The following is a 25,203-nucleotide window of genomic DNA, read 5'->3' as shown; positions in this document are numbered from 1 at the left end:
AGATGGACCGCGCTTGCAAGCCGCGGTAGCAGCTCAAGGGTTCCTAGCGCAGTGACCGCGCAACAAATGCAATTCACTGCAGGAGCAAGTGCTGAAGGGTCTCCACAGCACCGCAGTTCTTGCAAATGTCCCGTAGCTCAGATTAGTGCATTGTCGGGATTTCGTCGCTTGAGTTGCTAAAACGGACGAGTCCTGCGAGTGTATGATTATTTCCCGGCGTACTCAACGATGCACTCACTATCGCATGTTGCCTGGCAAGCTTCGGGGGGAAGGCATCCACAAGTACGGGTTTCAGAAGTTTAGGCCGCAGGTTTGGGCCGCGAAAATGATGGCGTGTGTAACAGTTCTGTGACACAGGGTCATCATTTACCTGCAGCCGCGCAGAAGCCGAAAGAAGACCCTCTAGCTCGGGCCAAAAAGCAACAACAAAAAATAAGTTTTAGCTTGCATGAGGAGCTTGCGCAGCAACGTATCTTGAGAGTTCAAGGCGGCCTACATGGAAAATTGTCAGTTCAGCCGAGAAGCAAGCTTCAAAAAAAAAAAGTAATAAAAAATAAACAAGAAAAACGGGAAGAACCCAAGCTTGCACTGTTTTCTTCTAAACGACCGCCAGTGTACCTACTAGCCAGCAGCAAGCTCTCTTGAACTCCAGGAAGGGGTGCTCCCTGAAGGTGAAAATGAATGGGGATGTTTTGTGAGCGCTTAACTTTGCGTGCCAAGTGACACGGACGTTAGTGGTACGTCTTAAAACGGACACTGAATAGGAATGTTAAGTAGGAAGAGCGCACCAGTGGGCCCGGTGCAGGTGCTTGACGGCCACACAATGTCCGTGTCGCGGAAAGCAGGGGAAACGACTCTCCTAGCTTGTCCGGTCGAGTGCCGAATGGATTGAGCTTTCGGCAGCATAGCCCAGTCAGACGGGCAAATTTAGCCACACTTCGAGCGAGTCCACTTCGCCTTTAGTGTCGCTCGCAGGCTGTCAGGCGGAAAGGTGTAGTGACACTTGCTGTTAAGTTCATTTGTGAGCGAGTGTGTTCGACGAACCCACTTCGCTGTGCTCGAGAACAGCCTCGAGAGCAGTGCTTCAAGAATATATAAATAAATGCTCACAGCAAAGTCTGCAATAATTTTAAGACCACTTTTTCATGATTTCAGTGAAGCCAAAACAAACTTAAAACTTATCTTTGCTCACACCCTAAGTGTAAGGGATATAATTGGTCATTTCGTATCCATCAGGTGCGTGTAACCAGCCTTGCGATAAAAATACCTTGCTCTTATAAAGAAATATTCATGGATGTTTGTCTCTAAGTTTATTTATTCGTTCATAATTTTCTGGCTATTCATAAACTTTGTACTACCTCTTCAGGAAGGTACACAGATTAGGAAAATCTGTCTTCGATGGAAGTTTATCCCGAAACCTGAAACACTGTTTAATTCACTGGAAAGCGAGCTGCAATTGGAAGGAGACATTTTTTCTTCTATTTCTGTTTTTGCGATCATTCAGAATGTACGAGAATCGTTTTCAAGGGTATAAAAAAGCAGTCTGTCTGATGTTGTGAAATTCTGAAATGAAGAGTGCTGTAAATTTCTCGTTGCGATCTCTCTTAGTTCTTTTTATTTTCAATTACCTTGTGAGCTAACTTTGTTGTGTCCTGTCGACGTTCTGACATTTAGCGCTGTAATACGTCTGAGCGGTAGTACGAGAACAAGTTTTCAAGGGTCTCCTCAGCACCGCATTCCCTGCAGATGTCCGTAGCTGCGAGACCGAGGCGTTGGATGCGCGCTTGTGTCCACAAGCGGCCGACACGCAATTGCAGCCACCCCGCTCGCTGTCACCGCGAAATGTTACGAACGGGGATTCAGCCTTCCGAAGAAATGCAAATAGAGTTCTGAAATGATTTTTCAGAACTCCCATCAAATGCCGGCCGTGGCGGCCGCAGTACGATGGGGGCGAAATGCAAAAAGCGCCCTTTACCCGTGCATTGGGGGCACGTTTGGGAAACCCCGGTGGTCAAAATTAAACCGGAGTCCTCCACTACGGTGTGCCTCACAATCAAATCGCGTTTTTGGCCCATAAAACCTCAGAATTCAATTAAATTCAAATCCAATTCAGATATATAAACTAAATACAGAGAACACAAGGTCACGACACAGAAAGGTACATGATTCAGGCACAGTAAGGAACACCCAAACTTCAATCTATGATTTTCAGCAATATTATACTACCTTCCAGAAATCTGTGTTGAGTCATCATGCAGCGCTCGCTATTATAATGCATCTGTTGGCCATGGGCCTAGGATCTTGCTGTGGCTTAGAGGCACGTTTTCTAATTCCACAAGAGTGCTTGTGCAGTGGTGTTTTTCAGTTTAATGTCGCGGGGATTCTAGTAATAGATGTTGTTCGTCTTAATTCTTGTGGCCGCCAATGCATTGCGGACTATTAGTGCGACAGAGTTTATGCGGAAAGTGTTTTGTGAGCAGGGCAAAACAAGCCTCAAGGGGTAAACTATTTTTCATAAGATTCTGCTGGTATCGAATGTGCGTCCGATATGAAGTTAAAGGTCATGGTCTGTGCCTAAATAACACTGATGCTTTTGAAATTTCATCAAACTTTGTTTCTTTGCAACCACAGGTTGTATTTTGAGACTGCCAAGGGTTGACGTTGATGGCCTAATGGACAGTAAGGATAGACAGACGGACACAGCAAACTCAGTTTCGAGCTTCTAATTTTGTCGCAGCAAATTGAAAGAAAGGGGAGGCGGAAGAGTCAGAACGAAAGTCCTGAAGACCTTTGACAAATACAGGTCGACCTCCGTGAGGACGACCTCCAAGGGGCGATGAAAATCTGTTCGTCTTATAAGACGCTTGTCTTAACATTTTCGTTAACTCTTAGCGCCTTTGTTAACCCTTACGGAATGCTGATTTATCAGCGACGCAAACTTAGGCAGGATGGGGCCATATCAACTTAACGTAGTCACACTAGCCAGCAGTCATACGAAGCCGCCTTCCGTTTTCGCTGTTGCAGTCAATGTTATCGGCAAAAAGCATAATGCGTACGATAGGTCGAATCCTGCTCGACGACCTTGCATTTTGCTGTACTGGCTCACGGCGCTCGACTCACCTCTAAATATGGCTGATGCTTGCTAAAAAATGACTCCCCCATTGCTCTTAATAAGCGGTGCCTATATATTTGCGCGAACTTCCTATATTTAACGATTATCGACATGATTGGAATGAAACAATTGACGGCAGACATTTATTGCGCGCGGGCGTAAGCTGCTAATTTTTCACCCTATTGGTTGGACCTATAAGCCACCAGTGGCGTAGCCAGGCTAACTTCTAAAAGAGTGTTTTCATCTTGTTGACTTCAAATAGTGTTTTAATTGCCGCCTGCTCCTAAGGTGCTTTTGGCTGTTCTCACCGTTATCGATGAACGGTCGTGGTGTTGTTACGATACTCCAATACTTTCTTTCAAATATGATAATGCCAACCATAGTGAATAACACGAGAATACTAAATCGGTTAACAAAGAGCTCGAGAACAAGTTAAGAACCACACAAGGAGCGCTGGAACGAAAAATGTTAGGCCTAACGTTGAGAGAACAGGAAGAGAGCTGTGTGGATAAGAGAGCAAACGGGGATAGCTGATATTCTAATTGACATTAAGAGAAAAAAATGGAGCTGGGCAGGCCATCTAATGCGTAGGATGGATAACCGGTGGACCATTAGAGTTACTGAATGGATACCAAGAGAAGGGAAGCGCAGTCGAGGACGGCAGAAAACTAGATGAAGTGATGAAGTTAGGAAATTTGCAGGTGCAAGTTGGAATCAGCTAGCGCATGACAGGGGTAATTGGAGATCACCGGGAGAGGCCTTCGTCCTGCAGTGGACATAAATATAGGCTGATGATGATGACTAAATCGGTAAGTAAGTTCCTGAAGACGCGGTGATCAGTGCTTTGCTTTCAGAATGTACAGAAAAGAAATCGGAACTTGCACAGAATAGAAACTTTAGCAAAATGACTTGGTTAAGGTAGCATAAGAAGCCAGTCATCCGACGCATCGAATCGTTGATTGAGTGTGCTGACCGAACGTGATGGGGTTTAAAGACACCGAATCAAGCCACGAATTAAGAATGCACAGAAGAGCTGCTTGCGGAGTGAGCCGCTATGCCATTGAGACACGTGAACCTCTGTTCCCGGACCGGATCAGCAATAATATAGAATTTTAACCACGGTGCCTAACTACCGTTATAACCACGTAAAAGCCAGTCGTTAAAACCAACCGTAAAAGTGCCGCGCGACTAGACGTGTAGCATCTTTTTGTGTTTCGTGGCCTTTCTTTCAGGCTTGGGACAAACTTTTACGTAACACGCAAAGAGTGATAGAAAGCTGGATCGGAAATTTTCATTGACACTTTTGCTCTGAATATAATATTGAGATGTTCATTAATTGTTAATAACTAATTATGTAATTAGACAAAATGAAAAAATAGGCTGACGGCAAACAACATTACCTTGGTTCTGTCCAGCTACGTGGCACTTGCATATTTTTCAATTTTGACACAAGTTATAAGTGCGACACCTGGTATACGTTCAAGTGCTTTTTGTTGGCATTGCGAACCCAGCATGAAGGAGTTGTGGCCGATAAAGAAAAAAAAAAGAACAAACAAACAACAAAACAGTCTTTCATCGCCATTGTGAAATGTGTAGTGCGTGTCTAGGCTGGGATAACGACGCAGAATGAGAATTTAGAGCGCAGCGATGCACGCACAGCAACGAAAGGACACAGGCCGTACGTGTGAAGGACTAATTACGTAACGACCTGACCTGCCTCTGGACTGGCGGTGCTCCCGCTCCGAATGAACGTAAACCAGCTGCGTATATCTTCTTCATGGAGGATCGCCTTGCGCGCTTGCATTGTCCCTATACAACAATGCTTGTCGCTCAGCAGTGGTGGAGAGCTGTACCAACTGCGCCACCTTGAGTAGGTTTCTTTTATTGCAGGTTTTGCCAAGAGCAACAAAACTTCTGCGTTGATGCGCAACTGGAATGCTTTTGATCGTCCTGTCCGTATACCGTTATTATTAAAATGATTGTGTTATGGAACTTGAAAGATGTTATGCATGATGTGATTCTACACTTTTTCTTAGTGCTAACCACCGGTTGTTGATGTTAGGGGGTTGCAGCATAAGAAGTTGCGGGATCCGCCATCAGAATACGCGCCGGCTAGGTGCCAACTGCGGATGCGCACAATATTCGGCGCAAATGACTCGATATCAAAATGGGCGGATTGCAATAATGCTCGGGTACCGTGTATTGGGTGCAGGTTAAAGAACTGCAGGTGCTCAAAAATATTCAGGAGTCACTCACTACAGCGTGCCTCATAATGTTATCGTGGTTTCAGCACATTAATTTTTTTTATGGCTGATGTGCTTGCGAAGTGTTTATCCCATGTGCTTGGATAGATTACTGCCCTTTGCAAAAGCTTGCTGTTCGAAAGCGTTATGCAGGCGTTATCCGCTGTGATTCGCTGTGTCCGGAAAGAACTGTGCCTGTCAGCGAGCTTACATTTGGTGAATACTAGTGGAAAGAAAGGGGTAATGTGTGGCGACAGTCTGACTTAAGAGATGTCCAGGTGAACGCAGAATATTCTTTTGCTTTCTATAGTCGAGCGTTACACGAAGCCTTTAGAATGTCAGTTTTTATAAATGAACGAAGAGCGGCGGACTTCAAATTTGGTGGAAATAACTCCGATGTTTTTGCAAAGTTTCATTACACGCACGTTTGCCCGGTGTCCTGAAAGAATGATATGTGTAACACCAGTTAAGCTAGAATTTGCAGGAAATGGGCTCTATGTCATCAGTCATACAAGGGCAAATTCACAAAGTATGTGGTTCAATTGCAGGCAAACTGCTTAATGCATCTGGTCGTAAGAACTAGCACCGCTGGATATCAGGCGCGTAGCCAGGGAGGGGGGGGGGGGGGGGCTGATGGGGCTTCAGCCCCCCCCCCCCCCCCCCGAAATTTTTTTCGGGCTGGCATGCACCGCCGACCAAAACTACCACCGACGCCGGGAATAATAATAATAATAATAATAATAATAATAATAATAATAATAATAATAATAATAATAATAATAATAATAATAATAATAATAATAATAATAATAATAATTTACTTCCCATGAAAAGAATTGCATGGCGGGGTTCTGGATAAAAAGTTGCACGCAGGCAACTTGACCAGCCCAAAAACTCATCAAAGGCAACAGAGGGCCTCGGGTGCTCACATGTGAGTAAACAGATGGGAAGGTGTCAATTTACAAAAAAAAGTGTATACGAGACAGGTAGTAATACACTTTAACAATTAGAAAAACAAGTAGTCCGCATTAACAAGGAAATATTGTATTTATACATGAGCAATATAGATTACATAAAGAAAGTCTTATTATATGAAAACAGGAAGAAAAATAGGGGGAAAAAACATAACATAGCACTATATTCAGTGCAGCATAAACTAAAGCAAATAAAGGGGTGGAAAGTCATACAGTATTGCATATGAACAAACTCATTAAACAACAAGGATTAGTTTGACTGAAAGTAGTTGTGCAGGCTGCATAAGGACAGAAGGTCTATTTCTCGTAAGGCGAGGTTATTGAGTAAAGTCCGAAGTGTATGTCGAAGCATTTGTTGACCATAATTCGTTCTTGAGTGCGGAATGTCCCGTTGTTCAGGTGTCCTATGTGTCATAGGCTGCGACATGTTCGTGTAGGCGAGCTATGTTCAATCATTCTGCATTCTGTCTACAAGGTCTTTTTCACGCTCGAAAGACATTTCGGCACGAACATTGCGAACTCGGGCTGGATTTTGTGGCACCTGGGGTGGATTTCGTGGCACCTGGGGTGGATTTCGTGGCACCTGGGGTCACGTAACGCAAGGAGCCCCATCCGAGCACAAACTTTCAAGGGCTTTTCGATAGCGAGCGGGCGCGTTGCGGCATCTCGCAGCGGCCGCGGAATCTACGGAGCGCATGGATTTCAATTCCGAAACTGTATGGGTGTAACGTTCTCATAAACTTTTGACGCGAAAGGTGCACTGACATGTCCAAAGGCGTGCTTTAAAAGATTTTCAATTCTGGAACTTTATGGGGTTAATGCTGTTATAAACTTGGACCAACATGCGTGCACTGGAGCCCTGGTGTCCAAGCCGTTCCAGAAATGAAAGCACGCGCTCGCAATCTTCCACACACACGAAAATACTAAATATTACCGTGACTGTGAGCTAGCAGCTGATAATTTTCGCCAAATATTTTCAGGACGCGTGCCCAATGTGATCGATCAGCTGGACCAGCGCAGGCAAAGTAAAATTTGAGAAAACAGGAGAAAGGAAATGACCTATTATTGAGGAAATTCTTTTTGCGGGCTACAAGATCTGGCTCTCGTTGGCCACAGATACAGTGGCCCTATAGATTTAAGCATAGGCCCCGCTGAAAACACAGGTATTTTCAGAGCGCTTCTTCGCATGCGAGCTGATTGTGGAGATACATATCTGAAGAACCATTTGGAAAGTTGCCCCAGTAATGCCTCGTATTAAGCCCAGATGCACACAACCAAATTATAGAAATTTGTGGCGAAATTATCAAAGAAAGCCTAGTTGCAAAAGCAGGCTGCTTCTCCATACTTCCTGACGAAACAACGGACATCGCTGGAATCGAACAGCGTACTGTTTGTGCAAGGTACCTAAACAAGGATGCCAACGACATCGAAGGAGTGTTTTAGGTTTTGACAGCGGAATAGATGCCCTCTCCCTTTGCGACTGCAGGTTCTATGTAAATGTGTACAAACTGTTCCAGATTCTAGTCACCCTTCCAGTGACCACTGCCAGCGCAGAGAGAATATATTTTAACAAGAGTTTACTAAAAAACTACTTGCGCTCTACAATGTCTGTGGAACGCATGGTTAGACTGGTGCTTCTATACACCCACAGAGACGTCGGCATCAACGTGTCCGAAGTCATTGACCGCTTCGCTCAACTTCCCCGCCGAGAGAAGTTCATCCTTTAGATAGCGAAGCAGCAAAAATTAATGCAAGTAAAAAGCTTTGTTCCTTCACGTCCATAAGCTCGTAATTATGAAGGCGTATCACTGTTCGTTAGCTTTTAAAAACCGCAGAAATTTTAGCCGTTTATTCTAGCAGTTAGCATCATGATCAAGCTTATGCGAATGCGGAAATTACGACGACATCAATAACCAATTTTGACCGACCTTGCTCATTGAAAGCCCGGCCCACGCGGCGTTTGCCAAAAACACACTCGGATATTTGGTAGTAACTTGCCGCATCATCTGTGGCTTTCGTTTGTCCTTTTCTTTCCTTTTTAGCTACCTGCTTTTATTTCTTTTTTGAAACGAAGCAAAAGCCTCCTTTATTTTGGGTGCAGAGTAATTGTTGCCGCTGTGCAGGCAGTTAAATTACACATTTTCGTACTGATTTCTGCATTATTCCTCTATTCTACCTGTATGGTGCTGTCGCGACCACTGCATGGCCCGAGTACATATCACGATTTTTGCGATCATAGTTTTGTTCTTGCCTAGATCATCTGTCTTTCTGTGCGCAAAGTTTACTATCTTTGACTCCGCAACGTGTTTATTTGTCTCGTTTGACGCATAATATACAGTGACGTTTGCTTAAATACGTACATTTATTGGAGACTTAGACGTATATTTAAATAACTTGTTGCGAGGTGTTGTGTATACAAGCAGTGAACTTTGTTTCCAGCGACTCTTTTTTCCATTTAGCGAGTTGTATCTTCGCATTTCTAATGTATATCTTGCAGAACTCTTACTTTTATGTGACTGCCACAGATACGAAGATGAGAGGATTGCCCTTCGGACGGCTTTGGGGCACTTAGACGACAGGCCTTTTACGGAGGAAAAGATCTAGAGCGCGTGGCCTCGTGCGTTTGCTATGTGCAGGGCTACAAAGGCGCTGCTGCGCTTTTTGAAGTGTGCAAGCCTCTATGACCGCCTGTGACGAAACTCAGCGATGAACGCTTAACTGTAAATGTGCAACGTGTGAACTGTGAACTTCTCTCTTCCTTCTTTTTCAATCCCTTCTCCCCTTCTCCAGTGCAGGGTAGCCTACCGGGCTGAGCATGGTTAACCTCCCTGCCTTTCCATTATCACTTCTCTCTCTCTCTCTCTTCCTACTTTTTATTTGTACTCACTGTTGCGAGTATAATCTCGGTGTTATTACAGTACACGACCGGTAACAGCTGCTCCTGCGCAATCTATTGCAACGAGGGACAGCGTCATTGAGGTTTTTTCCGGGCCGTTGCATATGTGCAAAAATGTAAACAAGGTTCTTGAATGACGAAGATTCATCAAAATATTTGTCCTGAACTTATTCATTTCATGGCCTTTACGTTCTTCATATCAGCTGTATACACTGCTTTGCTGGTTTCGAACTGATATAGTTCTAATGTCCGTGTGATATTTTCTTACCTTATTAAATAGACAAAAAAACGCGGCCGCATTGATATCAGTTATTTCTGCCAGAATTTTTAGGACATAGGAATATATTCTTTTATGAAAAAAATGTGGTTGATCCCTCTTATATAGGAATTGGTATAGAACACGAAAGTGAAACGTGTCTTCACAGAAGTAGTGTAATGTTTATTGCACATTGATATATAATGTCTATTGGTGTTTTGTGGCTAAAGCGCCCTTAGGCGTTGATGCACCCACGCTGACGCCTGGTGGCACGTCTCCTCCGTGGCACGGAGGAGACGTGCACGTCGATGACCATGAGCAACCGTCGTGCATATGGAAGCTGCACTACGCTGCACACGCTAGCACAACGCGAAAGACGAAGCACGTAACTGACACACTAATACAACGCGCAAGACAAAGCACGTAACTGAATCGTCACCGAGTCAAATCAGCGCGTACAGCGCGTCGTAATTGCAGCCTCCGCGATCAACTTCAGAAACATTTTCAGAGCTAATTGCGGAGGCCACGCTCCGCTGTGCTGAGTACGGTGAACGCCACCTGGCGTTGGTAGTGCTTCTTGATGCCAGCGTCCCTTCGAATGCTGGCATCGAGGCGTCGTAGTGCTGAGTAGGGAGCCTACATGCAACGCCGTTTAAAACGGCGTTGCATGTAGGCTCCCTAGTGCTGAGACCACCGAAGCGTTCACTGTCGGTGCGCGTTAGTGTCATAATGCAGTACTTCTCTTTTCTGCTCGTAGGCGGCGGCACCGCCCCGAGCAAGAGCGCGGGTACACGGAGGAGTGTTAGATATATAAGGCGCGTCTGGTGTAGCTCTCTGCAAATGCGTTTGTGGCGCAATGGGTTAAACGCTCGGCGATCTATCGTCGCGGACCGAGAGGTCGTGGGTTCGATTTCCAGATTTTGCATGTTTGTGGAACTTTTTCTTCTGGTTTCTTTCTTTGTATTATGTTCGTGTACATTCTAAGCTGACGTATTCCGTGACGGAAATACGTCAGTGAAGTCTTGGTGGACCCCGGCATAAAACACTTTCGTGTTAAAATACTTATTTTACTTGACAGTGCGTAGCGTTCAATAATTCGTTTGCAGCATCTAATATACAATGGCATTGGCAATGCAGTTATTATTCATGTATTTGATCCCTCGACAACTTCTATAAGGAGGAGGCCGCGCGCGCTGCAACCTGAGCCCCCCGCGAACAAAATTTCTGGCTACGCCACTGGTTCTTTTTGTTGGTGATCGTGTGTGGTGAAGTGGTGAATGTGATGTAGCGGTGTAATGTGGCAAGTACGAGGTTTCAAATCCATGATGGTGAAAGAACACTGCAGAGCAACATCCAATCTGTTTAGTTCGGTATTGTATTGCGTTAGAACCCTGTTTATTTGGCAAAAAGAAAATTAGCGATTAATAGTAGAGAAAAATGAAGCACAAGCTTTCCATCTCTGAATTTCGCACCGCACATACGCACTAGTATGAGAGTGTGACGTTATCCATCTTTAAAGTATGTTTCGACATACAGGACACACTTGGTGGCAAGAGCACTTCTAGAAAATTGGTGCACTTGAGCCTTTCATCCTTTTAGAATGCTCATTACCGATGAACAATTAACCAGTCCACGATTAGACGCTGTGAAAATCTGTTAAAGTCGCACGTACCTTTTGTTATCACAGCATCGTAATGTACAAGCACAGTTCTTCATCGTTCCTCTTTAGTGTCCCTTTAATTTGGCATTGTGTTCATTAGTCAAGCATCAATATAACGAATTTTCGAATATAACAAAGTAAATATGAAACGTTTCTCCTCGATATCGCCATGTAGCAAATGAATGCTTATAAAAAATATTGGATATAACAGAGATATTTTCACGTCAAATCCAACGTCATTATAGTGATTTTCAACTTTAGTAGTACATTTCAGAGCAGTTTATAATGCGTCAACTTTGTCTGCTTTATATGCCTCAATAGATGCAGTTCGCTGAATTTTGATATAGATCTTGTTGGTGTAGTTAAAAGTTGTGGGATAGATCCTCTTCATAATAAATCTTCAAACAATTTGTGATGGCATAAATATAAAAAAAAGAAAGCTGCTCCCTACCGTTGGTGGATATTGACCTTTTCTTTTAAATGCAAGATGCACTTATTCAAATCTGTGCAGTGTATACCGAACAAAAGAATTTCTTCGTTACCATGTATTAAGATGGGAGTATTACGAAGGTACTAATATGGCGAGAAAAGAAATAGCAGTGTGACGTTCTTGGGCAGCAAAGTGTACGCATGCTGCTCATGCTAAACGCTGCCATAAAATCTCGAGCTGGTTTAGTGGTTGTTGGCACCTGTTTCTGTGCCCTCAGCTTATGCGCCGACCCAACAAATGTTTCTGCAGCACTTGGAAATATAAACACAGCCTGAACGTTTTATGCAGGCCCTGACGTGTAAATTTGTCGTTTCAACATTTTCAGCTGGTTGTGCCATGCGGCTGTTGAGTATTGGTCATCTGTGATGGCACCCAACAGTCAGCGGTAGTCATGGAACTGGTCATTGTTTATGGTGGCACTGATTCAGAAGCCTGCAATTCCTTCTCAGTCTTTTGCCCTTTGACTGTAATGCTTTCTTCTGTTCGTAAACGTGACATTTTTAAAAATAAATATTTTGCCATTCATTTAAATGCACTGTACTGTTTATGGTAAACTAGAAGAGCTAGGCAAAAGCCGTTGCCATTGCTGCTTAGCACAAGGTGGCGTTCACCACAAGCATTGATGGCGACCGTTTTTTATTTTTCTCTATGTTTGGTTCCACTAGTTCAGTTATCCCAAAGCACCTGTGGAAGGACTATGCGTGAAGTGCATATTTAAATTAAAAGAGCCAGATCGTTAATACACTAGCCAAAAAAAAAAAAGATGTAAAGGGTGCACGCTTTACTGCCCAACATTTTGTTTGTAGCTGCTGCCCTAGCTCCACTTTCCACTTGGTTTACTGCATGGTGCTCACTGATGTGTTTGCTCTCACGTTTGTGTGCTAGCGCATTTCAAGTTTACAGAAATTGCAGAAGGTCAGCAAATTCTTTTTTCTGCTAGCGCAGATGGTTCGCCAATCCATAACCGCACCAAAAACAGCTATCACGGTTCTGTAAACGGCATGTGCTGGAGCATCTGAAGGGACAAATGTAATATATGAATTTACAACTTACGGAAGATTGCTGGTAGCCAGCATTGACAATTGGAAGTAAATGACATGCAATCATGTGTACTGTGTGCAAAGATAAATGGCATAATGCCATATATACTGCAGTTTTCACGTTGAGGTAAAAACACAAGTGCACAAACTTGAACATTAGTAGTTTGTAGTACAGCAGCGGCAACAATGCAGCGTCGGGACCATTTTGGGCATGACAGAATGGTGATGGTGTCTGAGTCTAGTATTTTGCAAATTACCAACTCACTTAGTAAACCTCTTACGTACACTGCGCTTACTTTCTGTAACATCTGGTTTTTAATTCTTGGAATATGATGACTCGGGGAATAACTCGGATGCATTCCTTGCTGCAAAACGTCAGTCTGGCTCGTAGCAATATTGCTGTTCCAACACAGTTGCAAATTCGTCCCCTGAAACTCTATAAATAGCTTGTGGCTGTTTTTGAAGATGTCATTACATTTGTCTGTGTAACAGCAAATGATCATAAAAACAATGAAATGAGAATGAAAAACAATGACTTTGGTGAATGTAATTTGCTGGGAATGGTCATTAACTTTGTCCTGCGACAGTTATCGGAACGATTCAAAAGCGTGTGGACGTTGCAGTTGCATCCGGAGTCGGAGCGGCCCCTTTTTTTTTTCCCATGGGAATCCAAAAGCAACAAAAAAATAAAAGCAAAAATTTGATAATTTGAAAATTATGGACAGTAGCATGATGCATTTGTCTTCTTACAGAAATGCACAGAAAGACGTACAATTTTGTCTTCGTGGTTATTGCCGTAGTGACATTGCCGCCAAACAGGTGGCACTGTATAAACTGCAGACATAGTTAGTGTATCGGCCCCCTCTAGGGAGCCTATACAGTAGCAGCACCACTGATTTCCATGCACCGCTTGTGATTCCTGGTGCCGCTATTCGCCGAGCTACGTCACGTGGTCAAAACGGGCTGCACTGCGTTGTGGAGAAGCCAACACTTCGCAGGCACTCAGCAGGAACCAGTTGACCAAGCGCAACTGACAGCGGCATTGTTATTACAGTAGACTTCCTCGACTGCAGTTAATTCAATTTTTCGGTAAATTCCATCCCGGCCAAAGGTCCCATTCAGGGTCGAGGGTCAGGTTAAAGCAAGTAATGGACGAGTGCATCTAATTCCTGGCCTCATTCACCTGGATTGTATTTACTTTCATTCTTTATACACACAAATGTTGGACGCGACAGCACTATTGTTTTAGTATGCACATTCACATCTTTCAGCTGCTGCAGGCCATGATCACATGCATGCCTTATTATAGCTATTGTATGAAATCTTAGCGATATATTTGACGCTTTGCATTGGAATTATAAATGCTCACAGATGTTGCCACCATGCGCCGCTGTCTGTGTTGGTCACATGCAAGCGTAACCTCCAGGCTCGTAATCGCGAGTTGAGCGATCGACTTGTACTCGCAAAATAATAAAGAATGAAAAGAAAGCAGGGGGAAAAAAGCCAGCTGCTTACGTGTACGGGGAGTGGCTTTCTTGCATAGCTTTGGAGCCCAAGATGACATACCTTGGTGGAACTCTCACTCCCTTAAGGAAGCCTATACAGTAACTGTATACCAACATAGCTGAAGCGCCATCTGTTTGTGGCTAATGTAATTACTCTTGGAATAAAATTCTTTATTACCAGAAAAGAAAGATTCTACGTCTTTTTGTGCATTCAGATGAGGGCAGAATGATAAAACGCTCATCTACCATGCGTTTGGAGGTTAAAATTAATCCCGTGGTTAAATAATTGTAATTAAATAACAGATGGGGGTCAAACTTAATACGGAGCCCTCCGCTACGGCGTACCTCATAAACCACCTTGTAGTCTCTGGATGCCAAACCTCACAATTTTTTTTTTTTTTCCAAACCAATTCATGCTGTTGTCTGTACTTTTCCAATTATTGAATTTTTCGCTTTTTCTATTACTTTTGGATGACCCTGTAGGTTTATCATGCAAGCAAGTATTTTGTTTACCGCACTTTAAACAATGCCCAATTTTTTTTTTAAGTAAAATTAATTTTGTTATTTCAGCACTCTTCCCCTTCCTGTCGAAGAGGCTTGCTGCATCTTCAACGAAAGGTTAGCGCAGGCTGCATTGTTATTGCTGCACGTACAATACAGTCCGCTGTTAAAGGGAACACTTAGCGAGTAATAGAGCCCATATAACTGGAACATTCTTTCTTTTTTCTCTTTTCACCTTTACTGGAAAGAAGTGGTTGACATAATTATCACTTGGGACGTTGAGATGAGTCCTTGGGTCTTTATGCCATATCTCGGGGATACTCAGTAACAGGATACTAACCGCGTGTTCCTTCTAACAGTAGACCAAACTGTCTGTTATTGTTGAAATCTTCAGTGAGCCTGAAGTGGGGACACTTTAGCTTTCTGTGTAGTGTTCTGATACTGGGATGATGGTGGTATTCTTTGTTGCATCGTCTTGATGGCTGTTTGCAGTTGAAAACATTACATTGATGACAAATGGGATAAGAAAGTTCAGAACTGTGTTCACATTACGATAGCTCGTTAAATATCAGCTTTTCTGCAGTGTACCTTGCCAAGCTGATGGTGGCAAAATTTATTTCTTGCTGTGATAGGTTGTTATAGGAACGCACCTTACTGCACTTGTGGTGTTTGTCATGGCAGCGTTTCAGAAACTGGTACGATGTCATTCTCTCCGCAAGTCATGTTTGGTGTTGGTAACAATGCACCAGGTGTGTGGTGCTGCCCATCTCGCCGGTTGTGCAGTCATATGGCAGTGAAGTAGTGGATTTTCGCATTCAGAGCGCACATGTGGTGGCCTTGCAGGCGCCATGACGACAGTAGTCCTTGCAGTTTTCCCACTGTACTTGGTACAAGACAGCATGCAGGAGAATGCCGAAGATAATGCTATTGTGGATTTCTCTAGTGAAGTTTAGGGGAAGTTGGGCAGTGATGGTACCGCTGCGCCAGTTGGGCCGAGAAGTGAACCCTGCTACAATTCAGTAAAATATGAGAAATCTGTGCCCACCCTGCACCCAAGGGGTTGCTCGGGCTTTCGAAAACGGAACTTAGTCCTCAAACGCCGTTTATCCGCACCATAGTAAGCGGCATGACGTGGACCAGCGGCTGTGTTGACTTTGCGGTGGACCGAGTCAAGCCTCCTCAATTAAGCCTGTATTGTAGCGCTGTTTCACCCTTGGGCTGTTGTCTATTTTTGATACATTCCACCACCCCACTGCGTGCTGGTTGCTTAGGCGCTGTTCAGGCAGCACCGAGCGATTCTGCTGGTGCCGAGCCAGACGCCGCGCTCCTCTCCTATGACCATTGTAAAATGCTAAAATGGTGATCGAAGTTTCGGGCGCTGTATGGTGTCTCGTACAATTTTTCGAACATAACGCTCGCGATGTCGCAGGCATAGTGGCCACAAACAAATTTTTTGCTCTTCAATTTGTCGCCTATTGTTGGCGAGTCGATTTCACGGCTTTAAAAATTACAGACAGCAACTTTTGACACTGGATACTGACGAAGCACCGCTGGTTAAGCCTAGCTGCATCGTACGGCTGTAACAAAATTCGGTGCCAGCCGACGTGGTGGCAGCCGTGCAGGAGATTGTCGCGGCAAGGTGGCCTCCAGTATGTTCAGACCGGTAAGCTGCCTCGGTGATTGCGTGTGAGATCATGGACTAGACTGGTGGCCGGTGGCCGAGATCGAGTCCATGGGCTACATGCCGGCCACTACCGCGAACGTTTTCACCAAACTGAACTTGCGCATCACAGCCTAATCGGACAGCGTTGCAGAGTCAAAGGTCGTGCGGATTTATCTGCACTTCGCGATGGCGTGCGAAGCAAATCGAGCTGCGGGAGGAGCGAAAGCAAACCACCCCCACGGTGTCGACCATCGCGGTATTTCAAGTCAAACACAGCCCAGCGCAAAATTAAGTGAACTTTTTATACCACTAGCATTGTAAAAAGCAATTAAATTACTTTCTCCACTATTGTTGCCGTTTCTGGACTGCCCGGGCAATTATTCGAACGTTCTTTCGAGAAATTCAAAACGCTGGTTGGCAAATATTTTCTTCATGAAGTTTGACGCTCAGTATGCTAATTTAACATTCAAAGGCGAAAGTGTCTCTATAGACAAATCTGTCATGGGATGTAGGTGATTATGTAGCACGCCAGCCAAGAAGTTTATGAACCAGCAACCACTTACTGCTTTCACATAGCTTGTCCACTGTAAAAGCTCCGTTTAATATAGCTTGCAATCGCTATAATAAACCAGCTCCAAAGATCTATTTTACTGCTCCAAAATGCATTTTTAGCTGCTCCGAAATGGCATGGGCATGTGTAGCAATGCACCGTATTGCTGAACATACCTTTATTTATAATCTATAGTGGCCATTCTGAGATTTACATTAATTTGGGTTCATTAGCAAGTGCACTTATGAGGAGTCCATTCTTTTAGCTCGACAGCTGATAGATAAGGCTCTCTGAGGTAGCATGTCCTAACTGCAAGGGAGGCTCTGTAACAAGTTTATATCTAAAATTGGTTACAGAGCCTCCCTTGCATGATCGGCGTCATAGCTGGGGTAACATGCAGCTGTTGTATTTTGTATCTGGTGGCCTTGCGCATGTTTGCATGTCACAAATAAAACTTCATTTAATGCGGCTTTGTCTCAGTGATACTGTAGAATTGGGCTTCAGCATATCCGACTTCGAATGAACTGTTTCAGTAACCTGTCTCAGTCAATATTTTTCTTTAACCAAAAGAGGCCGAAGGTCCTGATCTGCCAAGCACACTACAAACCAGTTCCAAACACCATCATGCAGGAGTTTGGAATTCAGACCAGTGTGCGAAATTGAATGCCTCGGCATCTGCGATTTCCAAGGCTACTGGTGCTTTACGACACCAGTGTCCATTTCACCCCGCAGACAGATTTGCAGGGCTGTGTCATTTTGCTAACATTTAGCCATCTTAGTGTCTTCAGAGGTTTTAAAATTTAAATTTCAATCAAAAGGTGGGAGTGCATGTGAACTGTGTAGCATGCGCATTGCTCGTGCAAGGGGAAGGGCGGGGGGGGGGGGGGGGGGGGGGTAGATTGTAGGCACAGGGAGTGAACTTTTTTTGTTAGTAAACAGCATCTGGTTGGAGAGACGTCAGAGACGTGCCTTGTGGGCTTTGTGAGATTTCGCGCGCACGAGTGCGGCTTTCTTGGAGTTTTTACACTGTGGAGAGGAGAATTACTCACACACGGGGAAGACTGGAATTTCAGCTTTGTCCCCTAATATCTTTTGGCATGGAAAGGGGATACTAGTTGCTCTTGTTTACACATTGTCAGTATTTTTAGGTTTGCACCCTTTCAGAATTGCAGTTTGTGTTTTCTAGTGCCAAGAGCATCGCCATGCACAGTCAGCTTTCGACAATTCATGCTGCAGCACCAGTTTTAAAGAAAACCTTTCACTGCTTCCCTCAATTTGTGGGAATGTAATTAAAATTTCGAGGACTAGCAAGCCTGTAGTTCACTTGTAGCACAGCTCACAGGACTTGGCTTGACAGTGTAGCTTGCTTGCAGCTGTTTTTTTTTTTTTTTTTTTTTTTTTTTTTTTTTTTTTTTCTGCTACCTGTCTCTGGAAGTCCCCCCCACTATTTGGCCCTTTATTAGCTCTTGTGTTGCTTTAGCAGATTTAAACACCATCAGTAGATAAAAAATTGGGGAAAGGTTCTGTTTGGAGCGCATGATTGTGTCAGAACCCTCTGGCCTGCAGTGCTCCTGATAAGACTGCCGCACAGGATGCCGTTTTCTGAGGCAAAGGCTTTTTTTCTTTTTTTTCTTCCCAGATCAGGATGTCGACGCCGCCGCCGCTGCAATGTTGGCTCTGCAGAATGTCCCCAGTATCCTGCCTCCTCTGAGTAAGTTTCTTTTGTCATTTGGCGAAGTTACCATGAACGCTGATCTTGTGGGCACAAAAGAAATTGCTTCCTTTCAGTGGTGGACATTAGCTTGCTTCTTTTTGTCCGTTCTCTACTGAGCAATTCTGCTCCCTTCTTTCACAGCAGTAGCTGTTTTGTGTTCTTTCGGTACTCAGTTCCCATGTATGCCTATCTGTACGCTGCACTACAAAACCAGACATCTTAAGCAATCTCCATACTATTGATGCAAACACCTACGTGAAAGTTGTCGAAAATGTTTTCAGCATTCGTTATCAGCTGGAAAGTTCTAACAGTAGCAATAAAGAATTGTAGCCCAGGTGCATCATTTTTAACCTGATATCACGATAACTCGGTTAACTTTTCATTGGTATTGCGCATTGCGCAGATCAATATGAAAGAGGGTCCCGCAGTCCATGACTGAGGTTAGGTGCCAGAGCTGGCTTGTCAGCAGACAACACCAGTAGGAATTCTTGAGCAAGTTGATTGATATATCATGTGTTCACGTACTCGCCAGCTAGCGTGTTGCTAATTTTGTTGTATACTTGACCTTAAAGGTGATGAGGAAGACGACGAAGAGGAAGATGATGGCTACCGGGACTCCCCTCCAAGCCCCGTCGTGTTCACCAAGAAGGACCTCAGGCTACGGTGAGTTTGCCGCTAGGGTGCTCAACTCTAGTGTCTTTGCTGTAACGCTAACCTCTTTCTCAAAGCATCATTAATCGAATAAATTCTGTGCGAAGTGGTGTGCTGCCGTATTTATAGTACAGTGAAACCTTGTTATAACAAAGTTGCATCGTTGTAAACATATGTCTATTATACACTGTAATACTGGCAAGGCAATATTTTATTGACTTCGTTATATTTGATTACTTTTTAATAGAGGTTCAGATAACCTATGTGATGTTTGTGTAATGTTGAAGTTCAGAAGTTCTTCTCTGCTGTAATTTTTTTTTCTGTACAAGCATGTGCTATAGTAAAATTTGTTACAATAGTCTTAATATTTTGCATGGACTGCGAGAACCCCTGCCCACAAGGCAGCTTTTTTTTTTTTTTTTTAAATCACGCACCCTTGCCACAACACCGAATAAAGTGAAGTAAATTTAATTCTAAATGACTGGAAAAAAAAAAGATAAAAGGAGTAATACAGCTTCCCTTGTTTCTGACATCTGTTTTTTCCATCTGTTCTTTCCATTCACACAAAATCTGTTCTTTCCATTCACACAAATTACGCACAAAGCTGTGCCTGACAACTTCGAACGTGCTGGAACCTGAGCACATGAGTTCGATGTAGATCCACGGAGTAAAGACGGATCACAAAGGGTAAAGTTGGAGTCAATGTCTATCATCAGGTCGAAGCCAAGTTCTTTCGTAAATCTACCTTCACATCACGGATACCAAGCTCGTGTCGTTGTTGAGCTGACACATGCGCCACGTGTACTATCTCACAGTGTCTTTTGTTCGTCAGCAATCGCAGCGGCGAGGTGACACAGACCCCGGGCGGTGCCAATGCAACAGTGATCACGAGCAGCCCCAGCGAGGATCATACTTACAGTGCCTCGCTCTCGAATGGCCTCGGTGGAGATTCGGCCAACACCTTGTATCACATCGCCATTTCAGTAAGCACTTCTGGCTTTTCACTCTTGATTGAAGGGACATGAAAAATGAGATTGTTGAGGTAGATTGGCAAGGATTGCACTTTTGAAGCTGCCAAGCAGGCTAGTATTTGCATGAGTGGAGAGGAGGCTTGCCAAGCTAGGAGTGATGCAGAAAAAGGAAAGGTCGCGAAGAGCCCTACCTTGAAAACTGCTGCACTAGTTTATCACATTACAGATTTTAGAAGCGTCTATTTGGGGAAAGTAAGTTGTTTATCGACAGGATAAAAATACAGTAGAACCTTGTTCGTGCGTTTTGTGAAAACAGCAAAAATATTGCGAGAGAAGAAATGTACTAAGCGGGAAAACGTACAATCCCAAGTCACTAAAAGATTTGGCAGCCTCAACCGTTGTTAACATCTTCATAATGCATGAAGCTGCCGTGGCAGGCGCTTACCACTCCTTATCGTGCATGCTTTGCACCTTTTCTTCTTCGCATGGGATGTAGTGGCCAGAAAATTTTATCACATGATTGCAGTTTGGCGATGCACTGAACGTTGGGGCCAAAAGACTTTTCCTGGAACGTCTTAACTGGTAAAAAAGAAGCGTAACTGTATTGGATCATTTTTTGCGTTCTCTCGCGAACGTCTGCGCCGAGAAATCGTACGAAACGGGTTAGTATCAACGAGGTTCGAGTATACAGAATAGACCACTTATAACGTAACCGCTTACAGTGCCTTATACGGCCTTTCAGACTCCCGTTAATTTTCCCATAGCACTCTATGCATACGCGTATCGCTTATAGTGCAGTTGCAGGAGACGAAATACCGGTTAAAGTGTGGCTGCCTGGAAGTTCGGCAGTCAGCCGAGGCAGCGAAAACGCGCGTCAAGCTCCGCGATGTCATGGGGTCGAACAAATGGCATCTGTACTCCACCAACATGATGCAACCGACGTGTCTGGCACCGTTGGGCACGTTCCAACGTTGGTGGCACATGAATAGCTTCGTTCCTATTTCTCGCCCGCTGCGCCAGCCACACATCCCAGCATTCCTCACGCGAATGCACGTCCGCCGCCGTGGCTCTCTGCGCATTAACAGGCAGGGCGTCACACGCGCAAAAGCAAACATGAACACATCTCACTAGGCAACCGCAAAACTCGCTGTGAAAACGCTATAGTGAGGAAGCGCGGCAGCAGCAGCAAGCGAATTGACCTTTGTGCTGCATCTCGCATCAACGCGAACTAAGCCACGAAAACAGCACACGGTGGACTGCCCCCGTCGCAGATGGCTTTCAAGATACAGCGGCCTCGGTGGGAGGTTGCAGTCACCCGGAATAAAATGCCCCCCCACTGAAGCCATGCCTGCAATGGAAGACCGTGCGCTTCCTTCCTGCTTGCCTCCTGTTCGCGCGGGCGAGATTGAGCCACGATCGCCAGCTCACCCTCTCATGCTTTCACTCGCAGCATATACAGCACACGGCCCACGGCGATGATTTTATCGCCCTTGGACTTCATACGGAACCTCACAGCAATAGCAGAAATGCGCCTGGAGTGTCCATGTAATTGCTATCGCAATGAAATCATCGTTTTGGGTATAGTGTGGATATTCGCGACTCCGGCGACATACGTTATAAGTGGTCTACACTGTATTTTATTGCAATCGCAAGTAAACAGAACCCTTCCGAGTTCTCAGGAACTTTTCTTTTGCCACCAAGTGCCCCTACACACATGAAAGTACCTGCCCTTTAAAACTGTTGTTTACTGTGGCGAGTTGTACAACATAAAACGTGGCACTCATCCTACATATAGCTGACAACCTTCAATTTTGCTGCACAGTTCAGTTGCACCGTTTCAAATCCACATTATTGATACATGCCACTGAAGTGTCCCAGAGCAAAATCGGCAGCCAGGGTATTGGCTAGTGGGCTCATGGCCTACCAGCAACTGCATTAAGTAGGGAATGAAAGGGTGTCTCTTTGCTTGTGATTTGCATTCTCCTGACATCACTTTGGCCACAAACAACCATTACACTGTGGAAAAGGCATTCGTTTTTGCTTTGTGTATCGCCCTTGCTCGGAATGTGCTTCCGCGATGTGTCCTCTGCATCCACATTCTCCATGCATTCTCTGCTTGCTGCTATTTCAGCCGGTTCGAAGCTTGGGGTCATCACCGGTGAAGAAGGAGCCAGAAGAGCACGACGACAATCTCCAGGAGGAGAACAGCAACGGCAGCATCGGTTCCAGCAGCGGAGGAGGACTTGGCAGGCTTCCGCTGTCGTCAGTGCCTCCACGCAAGCGGAGGGCTGCCCTGGCTGCGGCAGCAGCGCTCCCGCGCAAGTCAAAACGTCAAGCAAGTGTGGCTTCCGCGCGCAGCCGGAGTGGCGGCGGTGGCGGCTCCGCCGTGGTTTCCTGTGCTTCCTCTTCATCCGCGATGAACAGCAGCAGCCACAGCAGTAACGACGTCGAAGACATGGCGGAAGGCGCGGCACACGCGCTTCTCAACCTGGCAAAAGTGGCGACCAGCCAGCAGCAACTGATGCTGCAAAGCAAGAGTTCTTCTCTAGTGGGGGGTGTACGGAACGGCGGTGAGAGGCTGCAATGAACAACCTGTGGATGTGACGACTTGACTTTTGAGCTGTTCGCCATCCGGAGCAAAGAAGGGGAAGAGAGGATATAGAGCTGGTTTTTTTATCGTCGTGGCACGGTGGCGGCAAGACGAATTTCCGAGACGGTGTTACGTGTTACACTCGGACGCCGCGGTGGCGGGGATGCCTTTCGGCATGAGGACACACGCCGGTGCACGCCGCTTGTTGGCTTGTTGTTGTTCTCTTTACGAGGTGATTTTAGCCTTTTTTTTTTTTTCTTTTTTTTTTTTTCTCGTCGGCATTCAGAGCACGGGTCTTCTAACGTGCATTTCTTAGTGAGGCTGCACACAGTACTTTGCAAAGAGCAAGAGCGCTGGACTCTTACCAATTGGCTTCTTTCTTGTCAAGCTAGCGACGTAGCACGAAAGTGTTGCTTGTTAAAAGGAAGTAAATGTCGATTTGTAATGCTCAGCTTGGTGGAAGGATTGAACGTGCAGCGACTAATGCTGAGGCAATAGCAGCAGGCACTTAGCAGGTAGCAATACAAGTACTGCTTGAGGAGCATCATGAATCTTATTGGCTGTCTCCTTCTTTGGCAAACATGAGGCAAGACTGGCCATTTGTGCGGGTCAGCGTACGAATCCGTGTTTTACTTACTAGTGAACGGTTGACTGCATCAAGATTTCTCTTTGCATTTCTCTTTCGCTGATCTATTTTAATTTCTCTGTGCTGGCGTGACGACCTCTTGTAAAGTTGTGGTTTCTTGTGGAGTTTCGGACACTGGAACGAGACCCATTTTGCATTGGCGGTACGTTTTGTTCGGGGTTTTGTTGTGAGTGTTTCGGGTTCTTTTTAAACCTTTCGTCTTAAGGTGGCTTCACAGGTAGCAGCTGCTGTTATTGCACGGCAATTTGTTTCTCTCGGATTTCTAGATCAACCCTCTTCTTTTATGCTTTTACACCTCTGAATTATTTTTGGCGCCAGAGCACTAGCATTGTCACTTCCACAGTGTTGCATTTTTTTTTTTTCCTACCCATTCTTTCATCAGAAGCAAGAAAATGCATGGAGAAAAGGTACATCATCTGCATATTCTGGCTTTGCATACAAGATCGTGCCAACATTCTTTTTTCTTCTTTTCCCCAAAAGGCTCGAATTCTACTGTTCCATGAACAAGCAGATTGGACTGTGCTTGCGGAAGCAAAATCCCAGAGGAACTGAAATTTCAACTGTTGAACCTACGCTAAGTGCCATGAACTTTGTCCATAAGATGGTCCAAAGTTTCCTACCGCTTGATGCACTTGGCTTTGCCGATAGAAAATTCCACGCACACAGCATTAAAGAAATCCGCACAGGACAAGGACACACTACAAATCCAACAAGGGCCCGACTTTGCAAGTTGGGTTTTGCCGCTAACATATGAGCCAAATAGAGATGGCAGATGGTACGAACAGCTTTACATGTCCTTTTGCACTTGCTGTCTGTAGCTTTGTATCACATTATAATAGTTATGCAACTACTCTTTTTCTTCACTGGGGGCCTTTGCCAGTCATTCGTTGTGTTATACTCATGCAAACTTCCTATGGTTTTTATTTATTTCCTTCTATCCACTGCAGAAACATTCTGAGGAACGTGTTTTTTTTTCAGTTATGTGTTTGTAGCGATCTTTAGGGGACTCCTGCTATTTTGTTTATAATTCACGGAGGAAGATGTTGAGAGAATCAGCGCCCGTCTCGCATCTTTTCGTTTTTAGTGCGTCGTAGCTCGTCGTTTCCTTCTGTGCTGCACTTTCAGTGGCCTAGCTGGTCGCTTGTGGTCGCAGTGTCCAAGCGACACAGGTCCGCTGAAATTGGCATATCCTCTATTTTTATGTCAGTTTCCTTGCCTCTTATCGGTCGTTTTCTGCAGTGCACTTTCACAACAGACTACTCGCCCCGAGACAAAATGGAATGGCACAAGACGTGCCATTTGCTTGTCCCCAGCCCCTTCGCCTCCATACCAATCCCCCTTTTCTCTCTTTCTCTCTCTTGCAAAGGCCTAGGATTTTAAAGGCCTGCGATTTTGTAGGCCATTGCAGTCGAAGCAAGGCTAAAAATTTTAAAGGCAATAATACGCGGTCTCAAGCTTGAACCTGTGATTGTGCCGTCGGTGAGAGCAGGTTGTACTATCTCATCGGGATAAGTCGGAGGCAGCGACGAGAAGTGTTTAGATGATAGCAGCCCGTGTGTTGAGCTTCCCCAGAGTGGCAAAATGCTAGGGCACTCCCGTCACCCTAGCAACTGAGTGACATTGCGAGGTCGTCAATCTTTAGGCAGTGGTCGACTACAATTGACTGCGAGCACGTTTTTTCTCGTGACCCTTCCACATGAAAGTCAAAGCTATGCAAGGCGGTTAGCTGTTAATTTTTATT

The 25,203-nt window shown here is 44.9% G+C and overlaps 1 protein-coding gene across 1 annotated transcript; it reads left to right on the top strand.

The window, feature by feature from the left end:
• Positions 1-14,619: 14,619 nt before the first annotated feature.
• Positions 14,620-23,695, top strand: LOC119450588 (uncharacterized). The gene is made up of 5 exons (XM_037714095.2): positions 14,620-14,794; positions 18,530-18,601; positions 19,177-19,267; positions 20,088-20,238; positions 22,358-23,695. The coding sequence occupies exons 2-5, from the start codon at positions 18,559-18,561 to the stop codon at positions 22,811-22,813; spliced, it is 741 nt and encodes a 246-aa protein (XP_037570023.1). The 5' UTR covers positions 14,620-14,794; positions 18,530-18,558; the 3' UTR covers positions 22,814-23,695.
• The last annotated feature ends 1,508 nt before the right edge of the window (positions 23,696-25,203 follow it).

This window comes from Dermacentor silvarum, chromosome 4 (assembly GCF_013339745.2).
Source record: "Dermacentor silvarum isolate Dsil-2018 chromosome 4, BIME_Dsil_1.4, whole genome shotgun sequence".
Classification (NCBI taxonomy): domain Eukaryota; kingdom Metazoa; phylum Arthropoda; class Arachnida; order Ixodida; family Ixodidae; genus Dermacentor; species Dermacentor silvarum.
This window is presented reverse-complemented; position numbering and strand designations above follow the sequence as displayed.